Source organism: Triturus cristatus, chromosome 10 (assembly GCF_964204655.1).
Source record: "Triturus cristatus chromosome 10, aTriCri1.1, whole genome shotgun sequence".
Lineage (NCBI taxonomy): Eukaryota > Metazoa > Chordata > Amphibia > Caudata > Salamandridae > Triturus > Triturus cristatus.
Window position 1 is genome coordinate 670,370,685 of NC_140593.1, and position 16,378 is coordinate 670,387,062.

At 45.0% G+C, this 16,378-nt stretch overlaps 1 protein-coding gene across 2 annotated transcripts in view; it reads left to right on the plus strand.

Annotated features, from left to right (window-relative positions):
• WDR90 (WD repeat domain 90) overlaps positions 1 to 16,378 on the plus strand; it is a 1,426,420-nt gene that overhangs the window by 128,923 nt on the left and 1,281,119 nt on the right. For both annotated transcript variants that reach the window (XM_085628141.1, XM_085628142.1), the window contains exon 7: positions 877 to 947. In XM_085628141.1, the coding sequence (XP_085484267.1) occupies positions 877 to 947 (71 nt within the window). The remainder of the gene's footprint in view (positions 1 to 876; positions 948 to 16,378) is intronic.

Here is a 16,378-nt window from a genome sequence, read left to right on the forward strand (position 1 = left end):
GGGAACCTGAGTACACTACAAACAAAGAAACAATGGTTCTCTCGGATGAAGCTTAAAAACCTACCATTGGTCTTTGGCAAAAAATCAAATGTGTGAGCATACAAATGTAAATAAGCAGTTATTTTCATTACTGCATAGTATCACCAGATAGACATAGGCCATACAGTGACAGATGTGAACAAAAGTGCACTGCTTTTATTTACAATAACAATGTTGACTGAATAATATTTCAATTTATAAAAACCAGTCAAAAAGTACTTTGAATTTTCAGCACTACAAAGTATGAGAATCAACAGGTTAGTACGTCAATATTTCGACCCATAAAATTATTTATAAGCGGGACTTCATCAGGACAAATAAGGTACCAACATACAAAAAACAAACAGAAGCCAAGACTAATGGTTATTAGGACATACTACGATGTGTAAGTCTACAAAGTATTAATAGTCGGGGTCCAAGGCATCTTACCTCTTTTCTACAAATTATTTAAACAGCAGTGAAAGACCTCTGGTTATGGGCAGCATAACATCTGGTCAAATCTATAGGTAACAAGTGTAACAAAAAATCTATTTTAAACCACCCACTTCCCTCCCCACCAAATATTCCTCATAGTATTAAATTACATAGGGTTGTGAAGGACCCGACACATACAATGCTTTCAACACTATTTTGTGAATATCTAACTAATCAGGGTCCCCCTTTACTCTAGGAAAATCTCAAACAGCCATGGAACTTTGTGTTTATCAAATGCTCCAAATGAAGTGTGGATGTATGAATAGACCAGTCAGTATGCTAAATAGGTATGAAAACAAAGTAGAGTGGTAGTAGGTAATTAAGCTGTTTCAGGTCTTTTTATAACCATGTTTTTTATTTTAGATTTCCTTCTGATGGTTCCAAGATGCCGTTTGATTCCATTCAAAAAGGACGTTCAAGTCCCTCAGACCTTGGTAAGGATACAATATGGTCATATTTTCCTTTGGTGTAGGAGTCCTGTATGCATCCCTCATCATTTTCGGAGTTTGGTTTATGAGTTAATACTAGCCTTTCCAAATTAATTCTGTGGTCCGTGCATCAGAAGCAGAAGAGTTCATAATGCAGATTAGAATGTTTGCTACTGAGAGGAGAGCTGGCCTTAGTGTTGATGGAGAAAGTCAGACTTTAGTTTCTCCAGTATTGGATCTTTCATAGATTCACATGCTTGAATCATTCCCCGTCGTCAAAGTGGGAGTCGCATGGTACCTTATTACAGCAGTATGTATCACTATCATAGGCTTTAATGGAAATGAACAATCACTTTAATAGCCTATTGGAGTCCCTTTTAACAAAGGACCAAACTTTAACCATAACCAATCAAGTGACAACACACTGTAGAATACTCCCAAGCGAGGCTAAGTACCTCAGATTTTCTACAGCAGGTTGTGTGATGGGAGTCTCTCTGAGCTCTGCTCTGTTAATCCTTTAAACCAACCAATTTCTAGTAGATTCTTCTTAGGTCAGATATGTATTTCTCTTATTATATTTGCCTAGGATTACCTGACTATGTCAGAACATTCAAAAGGGGGGTTATTCAAGCCATGCAGCACTCGTGGCAAGAAAGGATTACACTCTGATGATCCCCATAAATAGTGCATATATTGCCTCTGTCCTGACCACACAGTCAAAGACTGTAAAATGTGCCTCACTTTCCCCCAGAAAACCCTGAAGGGCAGGGAGGGAAGACTACTGTTGTGGTTACAGAGACTTGAGACAAAAGACCAGCCTGTCTGTGTGGAAGAGAGTGATGACTCCTCAAGATCTAGAAAATCTCATAAAAGAGATAGATTCTATGAAAAGGAGCCTTCAGAATAACCTAAAAAGGCCCTTAATAAATCTCACCATGAGACACCTAAACACCTTCAAAAGTCTGATCAGAAATTACCAAAGAGATCTTCTTCAAATGTTCCCTCAAAACCTACAACACCATCTGTTAAAGAGGTTTCTGTCAAAAGGTCTTCAAAATCTCTTCCGTCCATGACAGGAGCCCTTTCTGTGGAAAAAAATACAAATATCCTCACCGTCAATGACAATGTTGTTGATGACATCACCGACCTTAACTTCCACATTCTCTTTAGCAGCATCACCGATGATGATGATGATGTCGTCGTCGTCTCTGACAGTGTCGATGACCATAGTTACTTGCAGGCTACTGTCGATGACGACATTGTTGACGAAGATGGCCCCAGGGTCTCCGTCCTTGATGGTGTAACGCTCTTCAAAGTACTCGTCGACTACCTTATCAACGACTAAGCCACTGTTGACAGCGATCCCGTTGATGAAGACATCGATGACGGCAGCTCTATCACTGAAAGCACAGTCGGCGGAAGCCTTGTCAACTAAAGACGAGAACACCATCAACACCAATTTTTGCAACCTAAATGTGGATTCTGGACGAGAAGTATCGGCAAGCAGAGGGGACAGAGTCCAAACCACCAGCAGGTGTCCAGTAAGCGCAGGGGCACAATGCACCCCTTGTCAGAAGTACTTGCTGTAGCATGAAGGTCTTGATAAACCACTGTGGAGCCGAGGTGATGATGCAGGAACACAGGAGCTGTCCACGAGCTGTCCCACAATGGATGACGAATGCAGGAAGGTCCGTGGCCGGCAGGACCACCAACAAGCCTTGGTACTGCAACAGTTGGTTCAAAGCAAAAGATGATTGGTTGCAGACCAGCATTGTCTGTGGGACTTACCCAACAAGTGTAAGTCAGGGCTTGCAGGAGAGCCAGCAGGAATCAATGAAGCTCCCTCGAGGACCCTCTGGCAGCAGACACAGGGAGTCTCAGAGAAGCCTCAGCTGCACACAAGATGGAGGCCCACAGTGCAAAGGTTGCATGCAGGAAGTCGTTCTTGGAGCTGTGCGGTGCTTGAGGCTGGGGCTTCTTGGAGCTTGAAAATCTTCAGTGAGGAGAGTCAACAAGCCTTGGTAACGACAACAAGGGATGCTGTTCAGGTCGGCTGGAGAGGGAGTGCAAGCTTCCAAGTTGTTGGTAAGACTTGTTAGGTCTCTGGAGAGCCAACAAACCACTGCCTGTGTTGCAGAGCCAGGAGGTGTTCGTGGGATAGCAGAATCATCAAACCGATCATCGAAGTTGAGGTGCCTGCGGATGCAGGTGTGAGAAGTTGGCTTGGTATATGCTGTCCACTAATTAAAGTGGGCAACTTGTACCAGTCCAAACAACCCCTTATGGTGATAGGTTAAAGGCAACCTTTATTGAAAGCTATCCTAGTGGTAGCTATGGAGAGCAGCCTTCAGGCTAAGTCTTGAAGGAATGTAAAGCAGCTTGTTTTACCAGTCTATAATCTCTTGAATGACCAAATGAAAGGACAACCACACCAGGTATATATTTAAAATATATGTATTTAAGATAAAACACACCCCTCTAGTCTCTTTATGAGGCTAGAGTTCGAAGAACTTAAGTTACAAGTCAGTATTCAACAGTAAAAGCACAAATACACGTTTGGGCCCTAGGGGCGTACCAAACCATATACCAATAAAGTGGTATAAGAACCACGACTGAGCTAGACACAGGGCCTAGAGCCTGTAGAAGTGCTTGGACCACAAGGAACCACCCAAGGCAGTGACTCAGGGGACCCAGGGGGACACGTGCAGTGTGAGAACACAGCCGCAAATCGCCGTTAACTTCTATGGGGAAAGTCGCGGTTGGAAATTAAGAGTTTAAGGACACCTAGAGGACGACTACATGCAAACTCTTTTGGACTTAGAGGTGTCTAGGGCCAACACCCACGGGAGCACCGGAGTACTAGTTACCTCAACCAGGGAAGCCGGATGCATAGGTGTCAAATGGTGTCGGGTCGCGGCGTCGTTTTCAATGGAAGCTGGCAAAGAAGTGCTGCTGCCGTGAAAAGGAGAAGTGTCCAAAGAGATCCAAGCCTGGATCGAGGATGGAAGGAACCTGAAAGCAAAGGGGACAGAGTCTGGGTCACTTACCAGTGACCAGGGGCACGATAGTCCAATGCCCACAGATGTCGGGTGCTTCAGGTGAGTTGACGGGTGTCTTGACTCTTCAGCCACGAGGTCCAGGAGGCGTCAACGACGACCAGGAGCTGGTTTCGAGCTGTCCCACGAAGTCTGTCGAGTGCTGCGGTGTCGGCGACCAGGATGGACCCAACAAGCCTTGGCAACGGCAAGTCACGTGGAAATAGAAGAAGGACGTCGATGCAGACCAGCAAGGTCTGGGAGACTCACCCAGCGAGGGTAAGTCTGGGCACGTCTGGAGCAACCAGGAAAGCCCAATCAGAAAAGGAGTTGCATTCGTGGGGACCCACTAGCCAACGGGCTAGCGATCGCGAAGGAGCCTCAAGCGGTCGCACTTGAAACTGGCCCACGGGTCACTCATGGATTGGAGGCCAGAGATCTTCGGTGCAGGAGGTGCTCAAGGCTGGGGTTACTCGGAGCCCAAAGCACAACTTTGAGGAAGACCAGGAAGATGATGGATTGGCAAAAGATCACGGTGTCCAAGGGTCACGGTTCCACGTCACCCACGATAGCCACGGGGCCTCAGCTTTGCTGTGGACTCAGGGTATCCTCAGGGAAGTCTGGAAATCCACCTCTGGTGATGCAAAGACTTCGGCGTCCGGCGGGAGCTTCAGAGTTGCAGACCGGTCAGTTGCTTCTTTGGTGCCTGCCAAGCAGGGGAGTCACTCCTTGACCCCAAGGGAGATTTCTTCAGTCTTCTAGCGGAAATAGAAAGTCGAAGGTCCAGGATATATGTTGCAGAGTTTCGTCCAGGGTAATCTAAAGTCTCAAGAACTGGGTTCCCATACTTATACTAAGTTTGGGGGTTGGACATACTCTAGGGACCCACCTATAGGAGGATTTGGAAAGAGGGGTGGTTACACCCATTTCCTTTGCCCAGTTTCGCGCCAGAGCAGGGGCAGGTAGCCCCTGCAACCGGTTTGAACTGGACTATGCACAGGGACACCAAGTGTGCCCCCAGTGCAGGACCTTAAAGCACCAGAGAATGCTCCCGCCCAGCCCCAATAGACATCTGCCTGTCTGGGGAGGTGGTTACACCTCCCTGGGACAGGAAGCCTATTGCCCAGGCCTCCCCTGCCAAAGTTTCGGTCAGCAGCAGGAGGCCAGACCCGTCTCTGTGGCAGTGGCATCCATTTTGTGATGCCAGGGCTTTAGAAAGTCTTTACTGGGTAGACCAGTGTTAACATGTGTCTCTCCCTCTAGAAGTGTGAAATGCTACCCCCGCCACTAGAACTGGCGGGGGGGGGGGGTAGTATTCCAAAGGGTTTGACACCAAACATGACATGTTTCCGTGCAGCCAGTCCAAAGTTAGTATTTACCGCGAGGTTATAATGCACTTAGGAGTATATGGTCAGGCTGCACCACAAAGCGCATCAGAGGAGGTACTCTGAACGCTGCAGAGGGGCTCTGCTGATGCAGGGGCACCCTCTCACATACAAACCAAGCACTCTGCCTTCAGGATTGTTAAGGCCTGCCATAGGAGTGACTTATAGGTTTTATATGTGTGTGCAATGGTAGTGATATAGGTAGCCTATACCACAGTAAGGGGTGCAGGCACCACCTTACCCAGGCTGCATTAGCAGACCTGTGGTGTCATTTTGGAGTGATTCCCAGGGGTGGCATAATACATGCTTCAGCCGCTGGTAGGCCTCTGAGGTACCTATGTCCTGGGTACATAGTATACCATATACTAGGGACTTATAAGGCACTCCAGAATCCCATTAGAGATGTACCTAATGTACATGGAAATCATTTTAGAGAGAAAGCAGCGAGGCTGGGGGTCCTGATTAGCAGGGCCACAGCCAGACTAAGGTCGAATAACAGTGAAACACCAGCAAAAAGTGGGGGTACCCATGTGAAGCAGATCCTACTCTCCTACAGCAGGGAAGTGACTTCTTCACTCCAAGGAAGATTCCTTCTTGCTTTTATGCATGTAGAGTCCTTGCTGACTCTGAGGAGGCCACTGAGTTGCAGAAACTTGGAAGAGCACGCAGACTAAGTTGCAGCTGGAACCTTCCTACCAGATCAGTCTTGTCTTTGGTCCTTGCTCGATCCAGCAGCAGAGTTCCAGTGTACAACAGTAGAAGAGCGTTAAGATGATCTTCAGAAGACAGGCAGTCAGTTCTTGAAGATGGAGTCCAGACGAATATAAGGACCTCCCCTAAGGGGAGCCCTTAAGTAACCCTAAAAGTCTGAAGGTCATCTTCTGCTATGACCCACCTATCAGAGGAGGTCAGGGACACTCCTCAGGTGGCCTAGCTAGTCAGATGCTCTCAGGGGCCAAGATTCAAGATGGCAGAATCAGGTGGCCACCTGGAGGAGCTCTGGGCACCTCACGAGTGAGGAACTGGACAGGGGGATGGACACTCCCTTGTTCTTTGTGTAGTTCACACCAGAGCGGGAGCCAAGGGCTCCTGAACTGTGCCAAACTGGTTTATGGAAGGAGGGCACCATATGTGCCCTTCAATGCAGTCTGGTGGTGCTCGCACCCCCACCCTAGCTAATTCTAACGCAGAGGTGGTCACAACTCTCCTTCACAGGAAATCCTTTGTTCAGTCTCCCTTGCCAGAGTTAGGCTCATCAGCAGGGGGGCAGAACAGTGTCTGAGGCCGGCGACCCTGCTTTGTGGCCATAACCACGGCCAACGACCCGGGACCGTGCCTGGAGGCGCTTATAAACTGCTCGGGGCTCCGGTAGCGCTGGAGCCCTTCATCGCACTAGTTGGGACACCACTGCTGCCGCGCAGGCTACTACCAGCCCTAGCCTGATTTGCGTCCGGAACCGCCGCCAACCACCCGTGACCGCGCCTGGAGGCGCTTATAAACTGCTTGGGGCTCCAGCAGCGCGAGATGCACGCGGGTGTGCCCGGGCCGCACCCGTCGGGGACCAGAGGAGGCCAGGCTGTGCTAGGTCCCTTGGTTCTGTTTGTGTAGTCATTTTTATACTCCTTCCCAGTCAGTAATAACACATACTGGCAAATGCATCAACAATGCCATTTGCGATTCCTTAATAGCGAAAAATAAGGATTCGCTAATAAGGAATAGCAAAAGGCTATGCATGTAGAAATCGCTTACAAAATAGCGATTTCTAAACAGTCCTTAATTGCTACTCGCAAATTGCGAGTCGCAATTAAGGAATACCTCCCCATTGATTCCTATGGGCCTAGAGGCCCATAGGAATGAATGGGAGGACTTTCTCAATTTGCTAATCTCAATTAGAGAATCGCAAATTGCTCATGCTATTTCAAGGGTGCCAGGGCGTCAAAAAGACACCCTGTTGCACCCCTGAAATCTGCATATGAATACATCTTGCACACACACATGCCCCAAGGGCATGTGTGTGTGTAAAATGGAACTTTGAAAAATGCACTTTAGTGCATTTTTCAAAGTTTTTGCAAATTACCATGAAGTTCAACTTCATGGTAATTTGCTCCCCCTATTAGCGAAATCGCTAATTTTAAAACTTTCATGCATTGCATTTAAGGAATCTCAATTTGGGATTCCTTAAATGCAATCGCAATTTAAGGAATCGCTATTTAGAGATTCCTTAAATAGCGATTTTTGCATTTGGGATGATGCATCCCAAATGCAAAAATACCGGTCGCAAAGGGGCAGATTCTGCTAATCTGCCCGTTTGCGAGCAGTTTTCTCGTTGATGCATGTGGCCCATAATTGCTAATAATCCAATCGTGGGCAAAAGAAAAACAACAGTTGGAGGAGTGGGGGGCAACAATACTACGACTATTGACTCTTTTCTAACAAGGGCGGCCAGTGTTATCTCCAAGGAGATGGCTCTTACTGAAAGAGGGGTTTCTCTGTAGTTAGGTAAATCAACCTCTATACAACCACTATTGACTGGCTGTGGAGGAAAAAGAGACAATCCGGTCCAATGTCAGCACCTGAGGCTAATATAGACATAATAGAGCCTACGCTAGAGACTGCTATAAGATTGGCGGAGGATCCCTTGCCCAGCCCCCCTACTAGAGGAAGAAAACAGGCTGCCCAAAAGACTTGTAAAACCACCTGATCCAACATATATCATTGATTTACTTTTACCTAAAATGGAATCCTTATTTGAACATTTCTTAAGGCCAATATGGGAAAAGTTGGAGGGGTTAGTTGCAAGACTCGATTCTGCTCTCCCATTAATATCTTCTCAATTCACTGTAGGGGAGTCAGTGGGGGTGGTCACATTGGCCCTGTCGGGAACACCAAGTTACAGGTGCCTGACAGGGGGGCAGAAGGCACAGACACAGTGGAAGAATCAGCAGTCCCAGGTTAATCAACTCGGATGCCCTCTGGACCACAATATTCTCAAAATACTGGACCCCAGGAACAATGGGTAACAAAAAAGGCCAGGTTCTTGAGCATGACCAACAAGTCATCTAGTGATCCCCCCGCTGTGAAGCAGCTAGGCAAGATGGTCCTAGCAGTTCCATTGCGAGGGGAGCCATCGTTAAGGGGGCATGTACCTAATATGCCTGCTACTAATTACCTTGATAAATCCTTGGTGAATAGTTACAAGATCATAGATCTCCCCCCATAGTCTGCACCTTTGGCAGTAGTTTTGGTGGTGGTCCCTTCGACCTCAAGGGGGACCAAAGAAACTACACTGGACTTGGTACACAAGGTTACTCATTGGTGTAATATGAACATTGTGAATGGCCATCGAATATCTCCGGACATTATCATGGCTTGAAGAGTGGGCTGGGTGGGCCACAGGGTGGAGAAAAACATTGGGCCTGACTGTGTGATAGTCAACATGAGATATCCTATAAAAGTTGATGCTTTGATGGAATGTGAGCTCAAGGGCAGCTCTAAAATACTGATTAGGATAGCCCCCCCCTCCAGTACTTCTACCCGCCCACTAATTTTCTTCCATCAAAAAGCCCATGTCTGCAGGCATCTATAATGACCAAACCATATCAAACCGAGAGCCCTGGTCTGGCCTTAACCTTGTCAAATGGGTATGAACCCTTGTATAGCCTACAGGGACTAGATGCTGTAGATTAACAATCATCACCTGAGGAAGATTTACAGGGCCCAAGATCACACAACTTGTGTGTCAATATTATTCCCTTGTCTGTGAACCCAGATCCTGTACCATTTGCTAGCAGAGCCATCTGCCCAGAAATTGTTCGTGTCTTGCCTCCTTGGCTGCCCTCCATAGGAGTGGGCTATATAATGCCACCTGAGAAGCCTGATTTTGTTCCTCCTCCTAATGTAACTTCCCCATAGATCTATCCCGCCCACATGAGGGTACTCGCATGGAATGTACAAGGAGTTGAGACCAAGGGGGAAGATGTTCTCTGGTATAGGACATTTCAGGGCTGAATAATTGCACAACAAGAGACATGGGATACAGGTGAAGGCTTTCACTTGGATGGTTTTACCTCCTACATTAAGCGTGCAGTCCCCTCCATGTCAGGTCTTCGCTTATTGGTTTCCCTTGACTTAGGCTATAAAGATAGCCGCTTAGAGTGTAATTCCCCCATTATCCTTGCAGTAGAGCTGATTTTTAAGGATCACCACCCGCTATTAGTAATAAACTTTTATAACTCTTTTACTAGTCTTTTTGCAAAGGAACATTTAGTTGCCTTGGAAGGTTTCGGTGATACATATAAAAAACAGAAACATACTTACTCAGAGATCTTAATTCTGGGCGATTTTAATACACATTTGTGCAAGTTGAACTGTATTTTAAATAAGACCCCCGTGGACTGTCTATTTTAACACATTTTGAACACACACAGTCAGGCATACTCTTAGAGGGGCTTCTTGCTGCAAATAATTTGTATTGTCTAGAGCAAATGGGGTGAATACTCCTATTCCCACTTTTACCTGTAGGGTATGCTCCAGTATTATTGATTTTATAATGATTTCTGCATCTTTAGCTCCTGCGGTCTGTGATATGAATGTTTCATGGAGCACTTATAGTGATCATAATCCCCTTACACTTGACTTGTCATACTCATCTGCCTTTTATAAGGTAGAGAATAGGGGTATCGCTAACCAGGACATCAGCACTAAGGACCAATCACATATACTAAAGTGGATGAAAGTGGTGCCTGAACAGTTTTTAGATAAGTTGTATGCGGAGTGCGCAGCTGAGGTTTCATTATGTATTGACAGCACTGGGTCGGTCAGAGCAGTATTGGATGCCTTTGGAATACTGACTAATCAGATAGCCACCAACCTTACTATTCCATGTAGGGGTAACAAACCCAAAGCAAAGAGATGGTTTGATGGTACCTGTTCTACCATCCATAAGAAGTTAGTACTGGCTCTTAATCAAAATCCCAGAAATGCGAGTAAGATTAGGGCATGCAGGGCAGACTCTAAGAAGGCCACCCAGGAGAGGAAGAAAGCTATCAAAGAAAGGGCTTGGGTGGATATTGGTCAAGCAAGCCCACACTTGGATAGTAAGATGTTCTGGGCCCATTTTTTCGGAGACTAGAAACACTAATACAGACTGCACAGTAGCCCCTGAAAGGTGGGTAGAATTTCTTGGGGGAATGTACAGTGATGGTGAGCTGGAGAGGTCGGAGCCAGAGGGGGAGCCTATCCTGCCGTTAGAACCACTTCATTTTAATGTTGTTAAGGTCCAGGCAGCCATTCTTGCCACTGCTAGGGGAAAGGCCCCTGGCCCGGATGGGGTACCAGTTGACCTGTATAAGGCAGAACCTCTGGCATGGGCTGCAATATTGGCTCAGGGTTTTAATGCTGCTGTGGCTTTCCCCTATCATGGGCAAAGGCTATCATCGTCCCAGTTTTTAATTTTTGTTATTTAACTTTTTATTGAAGAGAAAGCACAGAATCATAATTACATTATTACAATGGGGCATGACTCAATTTATAAAAAGAGAGCTAGGGACGACCCTGCCTGTTACAGACCTATTTCACTTTTGGATTCCTCTGCCAAAATCATGGGAAAGGTGATTTTGAAGCAGTTATAACTATGGCTAGAACATTTTAATGTCATTAGCGATTTGCATTATTGGTTCCGGCAAGGGAGAGGCACATTGCATCAATGTACAAACTTGAGCCTGGTGAATGGGAAGTATACCATAGCAAAGAGGGGCACACTGCACATGGGATTTATGGATCAAACGTCGGCCTTTGATAGAGTAAATCGATCAAAACTGTGGTGGATTCTGGGGGAATTGAGCATGGAACCAAGTCTGGTACCCTTTTTACACTATGCCCATAATAACAGAATAGCAGTGTTAAGATTTAAAGATGATGGTAGTCTAATGGATTCCTAGGAGGTGAAGCGAGGGGTACGACAGAGGTGCATCATGGCACCCCTATTGTTCACACTTTATATAAATAAACTAGGAGACCACCTCACAGGCAGTACTCAAGATATCCAAAGAGCTGGGTCCAAATTGGTCCCAGCATTACTCTATGCAGAAGATGCAGTGTTGTTCGCAGTGTAGGTCTCCAAAGTCTTTTAAATACTTTTATTGATTTTATGGAGTCACTTGATTTAGCGACTAATTTGACCAAATCACACACAATGACAATGGGCAGTAAGAAGGCAGCTAAGACGAGGTTTTTTTGTAGGGGTTGGAATTATCGAGAGTGTCCACTTTTCTGTATTTGGGGGTACTATTTGACGATAACAGGTCCTGGGCTGTGCAAAGGCAATTAAAAAAGAATACTTTGGCCAGAGCAGTCAGGGCCGTTTGGGATTTTGCTAAAAGATTGGGGTCAAAACCGATACCTGCCCTATTCAAGGTTTATAAAGAGAAATGTATCCCTATGGGGATATATGAGTGTGATGTATGAGGTCACAAGGACGTAATGGATATCCAGGGGGTTGAGAACAAATTTATGCGCGACCTCCTAGCTCTCCCCTCCAGTACCTCTGCCTTTATTTTTTTATTTTAAATATGATTATTAGGTTTTGTACAAACAAAACATGAGACTCCATACTGCAATGTTACAATATCAATAACACACTGTATACAAAGGTTATTATTATCATATGTCCATCGATCAGAGATCAGACACAGCCAGTGAAATCTTATTTACGGTCCTTGCTCCTCCTCCCGCCAAACCAAAACTCAATCTAGAACAATCCTGACGGTGCACAATAATGTGGTGTATTATCAGTGTATTCCCTTAGCTACCCGTCAACCTGAAGCAGGAGTTAGTCAGTCGCCTGTGTCGCTCCCCCCGGGAGCAATCGTGCCCTCCCCTTTGGTTGCTAGGTAAGTTTTATATAGTTCCCAAAAGTTTTTCGGTCTGTGTCGTGGTGGCAGCAGTTCACTAAAGTTTTCCGTTTGAGTGCTACAATATAACATGTCATGCAACCACTGAGCCAATGTGGGAGGTGGACCTCGTAACCAGCATATCGCTACGCGTCTTTAGGCCAATAGCAAACCCATATCAACCAGTCTCCGTACCCTCCTAGGTATCTGCCTAGAGTAGCCCAGCAGCGCAAGAGCAGGTTATGGAGCCAGCACAACTTAGCCACACGACCCCGTTCTCCAAAGACTAATTCCCAAAAGTTAGAGATCTCCGGGCAAGTTCAGGCTAGGTGCAAGAAATCGGCTGTCTGTGTATTACACCAGTTACAAGACGGTTCATCCCTCAAACCATACCTATGTAAGTGATCTGGGTATAGTAAACCCTGTTGAGAAATTTAAAGTGGATCAATCTATGTCTCCCGTTCAGGGATATGAGTTTTGTGCTAGTGCAGCAATATGTCCACATAGCATCATCTATGTCCTGCCGCAGGTCACGCTGCCAGGCCAATCGCGCCTTAGTGTAGTGTCCCTATCTGACATTGAGAGTTAGTACATTTTCGATACTATCCTGAGGGACGACTTTGCCGTTACAACGTAGGACAAGGCCGGAATTTCTGGGGGTTCTAGCATATCCTCTCCAAGCACATCCAGTAATGCATGGCGTGTTTTATGGAATTGGATTTGCGTAAGTGGAGTAGGTGCCTCGTCTTCGGTCCCCATGTCATCCCAGCTATTAGCTCCGACATCAACAAAGAGATCCCCTACTGTCTGCGCCCCTAGAATGCTAAGTGCATTTGTAACCCCTTTATCTTTACACGGCGGCAGCCAATGGCACCAGTCCAGTCGAGCAAAGGGTGAGTAAAGGATAGCACCTGCCTGTAACTGCAGTAAATAGTGCCAAGGGTGTGCGGTCGTTCGGGCTAATTGTCTCAACTTTTTCACTTTACATGCTTTGCCAGTTCAAGTTCTCTGTCTCTCTTTTCTAGTTCGTTTGCAGCTAGACTCAAGAACTTTAATGCTTTGCATGCCAATTGTACAGTCGACCCTCCTAAACATTTTATTATGGCTGATCTGCAGGTCCTTATCTGTTCTTTTTTCATTAGTGGCCGCTAAAGTTTTTTCCGTTTGGATATTAGTGTCGGACAAATACAAAGTAAGTGGAGCAGTGATTGGTCTCCTTGTCCGCAAAGGCGGCAGTCCGTTGAGAGGCAGGTCCGTTTCCATTTCGGGATTACGTCTTTAGTTGAGTATACGCCCAGTCTCAGTAAGCTCAGTTGCTGCTTCATTCGATTTGAAAAATGTTCCGAGAGGTATGATTGTGGCTTTAACATTTTGTATGTTGGTAACACAATCCATGCATTGTTTTTCATCTTCAATGAGGCTTTGTCCTGTTCATAAGATATTTGATTAGTTGTTTTGTTGACTATTTGTTTAAACTCCAGATAAGATGGTATTGTGTGCCAGGCTTCCTCTAGCTTTAAGGCCTCAAACGATTGAGTAACTCCGTTTATTCATTCTTAAAACAATCTGGATTGCCTTTCGACCTCCAGCCAACAGTAGTGTGCCAGAGACTCTTCCTCTGCTGCCCGCATTCTCCAATAATATTTAACCAGCGCTCCTTGTCTTGACATGATCTGGTTTTTTAGCCCAAATTCTAATCTGATCCGGGCTTGAGAAATATGACGCGGAATTTTAAATAGATTTTTAAAGAGACTGGTTTGGGCGATGTTCAGAGTTATTGCATCCTTTGTGTTTAGGAGTACTGAGCCGTAAGTAATTAAAGGTAAAACTTTTGCTTCCACGACCTTTAATAAATAGGTCGTCGAACAGTCACTGAGTTTTTTTTGCAAGGTTTAGAATGCAAATAATAGCGGTTTGGCTTTTGTTTTCCGCTGTTCTTGGTATTGTTTGTAATTGAGGTGGCGATCCAAAGTTACTCCAAGGTATTTATATGTTCCTTCCTGGTCCAAGCAGTTGCCGTTGATCGTCCAAGTAAATTTTGTTTTTTGTTTTTTGTGTGGGCTCGATAAAGACATGACCTTTGTATTTTTTAAAGTTTATGTGTAATTGGTTTGAAGCTGTGTATTCTACTAGTTTGTTTATCAAACGTTGGAGGCCACGAGGCATTTGGGATAGCAGCACAATATCGTCGGCATATTGCAGACTTGCTATTCTCACATTCCCCAGTTTTTGGGGATCACCTGGTGTCGAACGTAAGTTTTTATCTAGGTCAGCTGTATATATATTAAACAAACAGGGGGCTAGAACGCACCCCTGTTTTAAATCATTCATGGTGGTAATTTTGTCTGTTAAGGTTCGACCGTCTCCCATTTTTATTTGAACCCATGTTTTTGAGTAAAGATTAATTATTGCATTCAGTAAGTTTGTGGGACTCCCCAGGATTCCATTTTTTCCCACAAGGCTCGTCTGGGGACCTTGTCGAAAGCTGCCTTGAGATCTACAAAACATGCGTACAGAGCTTTTGAGTTGGCAATAGATTGATTTGCCAGTAGCGTAACGGCAGATATGTTTGTTAGAGTGCCCATTCCGTCTCGGAAGCCTGTCTGTGTATTGGGGATCAATGTAATGCTGTCTACCCAATCCTCTAGGTCTTTCAGCAAGTTTGCAGCATAGATTTTTGCCTCAACATCGAAAACGCCTATTAGCCTATGATTTGAAGGATTTTCACGAGCCCCTGTTTAAATATTGGATGTAATATGCTTCCTCGCCAAGAATCTGGGATGATGTGAGATTCCAAAATATGAGCAAACAGTTTTGCTAGATGGTAAGACCAAAATGCTAAATCTTTTTTAAATAGTGCGTTGGACAAGCCGTTTGGTCCCGGCGCCCCATCAGATCTGTTTTTTTATAACGTTCAGTACTTGTTTTTGTGTAATCTGAATGTTGATGATTGATTGCGCTGACCCTGGTGTTTCAGGAGGTCTGGACCATTTAAGGTATACACTGTTTGTTTATCCAATAGTGCAGCGCATTTCTTACCCGAAATATCATGTGTGGTTGTGTTGTCTTTCCTGACACTTATACCAGTTGGTAAATTTGTTTCTTGGGTTTACATCAAATTCATGTTGAAATCCCCAGACAATATTATGTTGGCGTGTGGGTATATTAGCTTTAAGGTTTTAATAGCAGCTACCAGTTGTTGTATATCCCTCCACTTATGCTTGTAAGCTGGGTGCATGTAGATGTACAAAATTAACAATGAGTAGGTGAGGGAGACTGTGAGTTTAATACATTGCATCCAGCTTGAATCTAAGTCGCTATTTTCTTCTTCCCATAAAATATCTGTAGAAATGTATATAGATTGTCCGCCTTTGGCTCTTCGGTATGCTGACACCTTTTTAGCTGGATTTAAGTGTTCTTTGTAACCAACAATTGGAGTATGTGTTATCTGCCAAGTTTCTTGTAATAACAGTATATCGTACTGTAGGAGGAAGTCAGCAAAATCGATTTCCTCTATTTTTGAGGCTAGGCCATTCACGTTCCAGGAACAGATTTTACTGTCCTGAAATGCGTTTGGGTTTTTATGGGTTTTTGTTCATGCTGCTCCTTGTTGTATGTTTAGGGATCTCCAATGCTGGTTGTCCTCTTTATTAACTGTATCTGGGTGTGAAATTGTAACTGTAATTTGTCTTATGAATTGGGCGTCATCCTTTGTTTGGTCCAAATTCTCTGGGCCTTTCGCTCCTTTTAATACGCCCTCTATACAATGGGGGTGTTGTAAGGGGCTTGGGTAATGAGGAGATTCCACCTTTTTTAGTTCTATACCTCATTCTGAAAATACCTCATTGTGCCTTAAAATCAGTTCAATGACTGAATAATTTATCCAAGTTGCTGTTGTTATTTCGGCCCCTATTTGGTTGGGGTTAGGTTTAAATTCGATTCTTTCCAGGTCACTGGATGTGAAGTGTCTCAGGGCTGGTAGAGATTTAAATAGCCTTATTATTGCGCTTCAATTCAGTATATCGTGGGCTCCTCTTGATTTATAATGTGGGTCCAATTCTATCTGACCGTGAGTGGTGAGCGATTGTATTTTGTTGTGGTCAATCGGGGTCCCTTCTGATACTTCT